General features: G+C 38.1%; 1 protein-coding gene across 1 annotated transcript; it reads right to left on the bottom strand.

Annotated features, from left to right (window-relative positions):
• Positions 1 to 250: 250 nt before the first annotated feature.
• On the bottom strand, positions 251 to 5217 carry LOC103418788 (disease resistance-like protein DSC1). The gene is made up of 6 exons (XM_029099847.2): positions 4515 to 5217; positions 3284 to 4376; positions 2803 to 3096; positions 1538 to 2725; positions 863 to 1408; positions 251 to 645 (listed from the first exon to the last, which is right to left on the bottom strand). The coding sequence occupies exons 1-6, from the start codon at positions 5096 to 5098 to the stop codon at positions 298 to 300; spliced, it is 4053 nt and encodes a 1350-aa protein (XP_028955680.2). The 5' UTR covers positions 5099 to 5217; the 3' UTR covers positions 251 to 297.
• Between the last annotated feature and the right edge of the window lie 326 nt (positions 5218 to 5543).

Raw genomic sequence — 5543 nt, 5'->3', positions numbered from 1 at the left:
TTATAAAATAATGAAAATATGGTGATAGTTCAAGACGGTAAGAAAATATTTTTGCTCACCTCCTAAAGTGGGGATGAGGTTCACCCTCCATTGATTATTGTTAGGTTAGTTTTAACTTTGAATTTCGTGTCTTAAATGAATTAAATCAAACTAATCTAATGATAAATAATAGAGGGTGAGCATTGCCTCCACTGTTGGGGATGAGCAAAATGCACTCAAGAGGATAAATCGCAGTTTAACAAAGTAAACAAAGAAAAGAAACATACTGATACTGCTTTAGTTGTAAAAATGTAAACGTCAAAATTCAACATTATATCTTGGAGAAAAGTAATAGGGCCTAGGTACCGCATGACTTGTTGGCTTCAAACTCTTAATATGCATTTGCTTCAGGTCCATAAGACTAGTTTCCCTGCAAGATTGACGTACTAACAGGTCCGTATTGTTGTCAATTCCACTTCCACTGGCTTTTTCTTCAAACTCATCACCTGATCCACTTGCTTCTTCTTCAGACTCATCACCTGATCCATTGGTTTCGGGCTCATTGGCTTCAAAATTATCATGGCGTCTTTCTTCTTCTTCTTCTTCTTCTTCTTCTTTTGATTCCCCTGGCACGATGGCTAGAGCCGTCTCAATGCAAGATGAGGCCTAAGACAAAAATGAAATGAGGCCTTCCAAATGTAGTACTTTAATATAATTTCTTTTAATAAACTAGGAAAACTAGGAGAATAAGGAAACTTTTGCTTTTTCTTCTCTTTTTTCGAGTATACGATGAAGATGAAATTTTAAATATATATGTAAAATAAAGGTATAAAAAAAACATGAGGCCTATTACAAAGTGAGAGGTCTAAGGAACAGGCCTTACTCGCTTTGCCTCAGTGATGCCTCTGACAATGACATGACCATATTTGAATCTCTCAGCATCTTCGAAATACAATGGGCATACCCCACACTTCTCCACCTTCATGTAGGAAGTGGGTTCGCCGGAATCCTCATCCACCAGGCAGAATTCAACAGAGGCATCATTGGCAAGGTTGCAAAAGTCAGGGGAGCATTTTTTTGCTACCACTTCACTTTTAAAGGCCTCATTCCACAGGTACACGTGATGTTGGCCGTAACAGTAGTCATTCAATTTCCAACTGGCTTGTCTGATATCGAATTCACTAGTGAACATTTCATGGCTTTCACCCTTGAATTTGACATTGAAACTAGCTCTTACCATCCAGTTCAGCTGGCAGTTCAACTCCCAAGAAACAACAACAGCGAGCGCGAAACCCAATAAACCTGTTCGAAACCAATCTTGACGAAGCTCGATGACTACCGAAGATTCCTCACTTTGATAGCTGAACCAATTTGGAATTTCTTTTCCCGGACATACAATGCTAACCAAAGGCCAATAACTGTAATACTCCTGTAACATGTATGGGAATTATATTATTTAAGTTTGTGAGAACTAGCAGCTGCTCCAACATTAATTTGGTCAGAGCACAGAAACATATATATTCAATTCAACAAGTGAGAAAGAAAAAGGGAGACATACATGGTCGTCGTCTCCATCAGCATCATCATCATCATCTTCTTCTTCTTCTTCTTTTTCTCTTAACTTTGACGATGCAATTGCCACTTGCATAATTCTAAGCTGTGCATCATCCATTATGTTGCTCCTTGCATTATGATCCAAATTTCGGCAATTAGAAAAATCAAGTTCTCCAAAATATTCATATTTATCCCAACCTTGTGTGTAGTGTGTGGTCCTTGAACTTGACACCGTCTTCAGTGACGTGCAGCCATGTGCTTGAAGTAAACGTACTACTGGGAGCTCTGGTAATGATTGAAGCCACTTGCAGCCAATTAAGCAGAGTGTAGACAACTGAGAAGCTTGTTTGATGCTCGCAGGTAAGCTCCTAATCATGCTTCTACTCAGATCTAAATCTCGCAATGAGGTTGTGCAAACGAAGCCATCGGGGATTCCTAATATACCGCTGCGACTGAGATTTAGTACTTCCAAAGAAAGCAAACCGACAGAGTTGGAAGGCAATTTTTTTAGTTTCTGACAGGCATAAAAGCTGAGAATTTTAAGATTGGTCAAATTGTAGATACTTCTTGAGACAACCTTAAGGTTCTTGCACATACCAAGATCTAATGTCTCAAGCCCAACTAAATTTCCAATAGACGAAGGAAGCTTTTCGACCGCTGTGCCTTCCAAACTAAGAAAGTTCAGATGTTCCATTGGCTCCAAGATTCGAGGGAATTTGTAAAATATTGAGCACCATTTGAGGTCAAGTCTCTCAAGATATTTCAACTTACAAATGCTCTTTGGGATACTTAAAAGCCTTTTGCAACCGTTCAATTTAATTCTTTTCAGCGCAGGGAGAAACTTGATTGACGAGTGTAGCTCTTGAACAGCTGTTTTATTTAAAATAAGAGACTCCAAATGTTCGATTGGGTCCACAATCTCTGGGAAGGATTCAAGTTTAGAGCACCTAGACATATCAAGTTCCTTGAGAGATTTCAACTTGCAAATGTTCGTAAGACTGAAGAGACTCGTGCAGCTTCCAACATCAAGATAAGTAAGCTTGTTGAGATGTTGAAAATATGAAGGAATTTCAACCAAACTTTCACAGCCACGAAGATTTATATGCCCAATTTTTGGACTTCCAAAGAGATTTGGAACTTCAGTTAGATCGCTAGAGTACTGCAAATTGATCACTTCTAAGTTCACAAGTCTCTGTAACACAATTAAAGATAATTAGTAAGTGTGACTTTCTACAATGCAATTTATACAAGTAAAATAAACATATATACCTTGTCTTCTTTCCAAAGTTGCTTAACTAGGCTATCGGGCATATGCAACTCAACTAGGTTTTCCGGAGAAAAATTTGACGGCAAAGATTTCAAAGGATATCGATTCCAATAAAGATAACGAAGAGAATTGGGAAGATCCAGAGAAGTGGTTACTGTGCTATAGTTTCCAAAATGTTCAGAATAAACCACAATTAGCATTACGAGGTTAGGCATCATTTTGAAGTCTGCACGTTTCAATGGTCGCTTTTCAATCTGCCAACACTTAATCAATATGGCTTGAACAAATGGAGTTCCCTGACAGTAAGAGCAAAGTTTAAATGTGAATATATATACAACAAAATTCAATCAAATTAAACTTTCAGGAATCTGACTTTTTTTTTGCTATGAATGAGTTCTTTGGTGTTTTATCATCTAAAGTTCACTATTTATTTTTAGTAGAAAAAGAAAAGAAAGAAAGAAATTAAATGCATTTGGCTCTTACCGTATTACTTTCTAGTAAGCGATAGACATCCTCATCGTTGAACAACCTATTACGTTTACCGGGATCTTCAATACATTGTTCGTGAACAATTGTGCAACCCATTTCTTGAATCAAATCATGCATCTCTATGATTTCCTGTGCTAAATCAATTGATATGAGAGACACGTCAATGAGAACTCTAATTCCAACTGCCGCAAAGAATCCACGAATGCCTAACATTTTTTTTACATACTCCACATGCTTCCCTTTATGAAAACAAGCTATATCTAAAAATATCTCCTTTTCATTTCTTCCCAATCGATCATAACTTAGTCTCAACACTCTTTGGATATTTTCATTGGGAAATTGTTTCAACTTGTTCAATTCATCTTCCCATTCTTCTTTGCTCTTGCAATTTAGGAGTGAGGACCCCAGAGTTATAAGAGCTAAAGGAACACCTCCAGCATAATCCACCGCTTTTTCTGCCAACTCCTTATAATCTATTGTAGGAGTATTCTTGAAAGCACGTGAATGAAACAGCTGAAGAGCGTCATCTGGTTTTAATCCCTCAACCTCGTAGATCTTATCCTCTTCAACAGTTTGCCGAAGTATGCTCCTATCTCTACTTGTGATAATTATTCTACTTCCAGTGCCATACTGAAGACGATTGCCAGCTAAACGTTCCATTTGCATTGAATCACTCACATCATCAAGAACAATGAGGACCTTTGTACGACTGAGCCTTTCTCGAACAAAAATTGATCTTATGGACAGAGCTTCCTCCTTTAGTATCTCTTTAAGAAGTGTTTTTTCCAAGTGATCTAGTCCATGTGGTTGTTCTGAGTTCTCCCTGACATTTCTAAGAAAACAACAAGCTTCAAATTTAGAAGAGAGTCTGTGAAATACAATTTCAGCAAGAGTGGTCTTGCCAATACCAGCCATACCCCAAATACCTACAGTGATGCAAGCGTCCTGTGAATGAATGCCTAATAGCGATTCAATTTGCTTGATGCGGCTTTCAATTCCAATCAGACCTTCTAAATTGCATGATGATTCACAAATCAATCTGGTCCAAATGTGATCAACAACTTTCTTAATTAAATCTGCCTCCGTCCTGGCATATTATTTAATTATAATTATGTACGAAAACAAAAGTTAGTCTTAAATATGCCTTTACCAAATCTTAGCACAAATCAAATTGTCACAAGTTTAAACAAAATTTTTATTTTATACAAGTTAAAGAAGTAGTTACCTTGATTTTTGTGAATGATCAAACCCAGACAGATTGGCCGCAGTGGTCAAAGCGTCCCTCCACTTTTGCACCTTGTCGATACTGTCATTGAAACGTTTTTCAAATTGAGCAAATGCATCCGCGTAACTCCTGCGCTGTTGTCGTACATCAGATGGATTGATGTCATAGAATATAGGTATAACTATCTGGCCAGATTTTTCCTTGCATTTTAGTATATGCACAAGTTCATCCAAACACCACGTGGAAGAAGCATAGTTTTGTGAGAAAATGATCACCGAAAGAGTTGATTTCTCGATTGCCTCTAGAAGGGCGGGTCCGATTTCTTCTCCTCTCTGAAGTATGTAATCTATGTAGGTTTCAATTTTCCTCTGAAGCAAGGCAGCATGAAGATGGCTGGTAATATTAAGGCGGGTATCCTCACCTCTGAAACTGATAAATACATCATACTTATCCCGGCGAGGGGGGTTATCAGCATCAATATCATCGGCAGCAGAAGCACCAACAGCACCAGCACCAGCAGAAGACGGAGAAGAAAATGTTAACAATCTGCAGCACATGTGCAAGAGAGGCGTGATACACTCCATCGCTGTCGCTGTGTCTGTGTCTTTTTTTTTTTTTTTTGGCAAACGTGTCTGTGTCTTTGTGTCTCTCTTTGCACTAAGCACAATAGAGAGAGAGAGGTAGAAATTCGGAAGGAAGCAAGGGGAGGAGAGAGTATTTAATTGCCCGCAAAGACTATCATTTTTTAGTTCAGCAATTGCACTAGTTGACTTGACTTGCGCACAAAGTTACAGAAAGTTGTGCTCTGGAGTATTGAAATTTCCAAGAAAATCATAAAAGATATGATAAAAAAACAAAAAGTAGTAATCAAATACCCAACTAAAGCACCTTCCGCGAACAAAATTTCAAAGCGTTCAACATCAAAAGAAAGACAAATTAAGGGCGCACCAACATCAGTTCATACATTTCATAAAGACAAATTAAGGGCACACCATGATCCGTTCATACGTTTCATTAAAGCTGACTACT

This window comes from Malus domestica, chromosome 03 (genome assembly GCF_042453785.1).
Source record: "Malus domestica chromosome 03, GDT2T_hap1".
NCBI classification, from domain to species: domain Eukaryota; kingdom Viridiplantae; phylum Streptophyta; class Magnoliopsida; order Rosales; family Rosaceae; genus Malus; species Malus domestica.
This window is presented reverse-complemented; position numbering and strand designations above follow the sequence as displayed.

Bases quoted from the DNA above. Each gene is read 5' to 3' on its own strand.
- LOC103418788 (XM_029099847.2), bottom strand. From the start codon at position 5,098: ATGGAGTGTATCACGCCTCTCTTGCACATGTGCTGCAGATTGTTAACA. The intron at 2,726-2,802 runs GTATATATGTTT...ATTGTGTTACAG, and splicing joins AACTTTGGAAAGAAGACAAG to AGACTTGTGAACTTAGAAGT. The intron at 1,409-1,537 runs GTATGTCTCCCT...TACATGTTACAG, and splicing joins CTGATGGAGACGACGACCAT to GAGTATTACAGTTATTGGCC.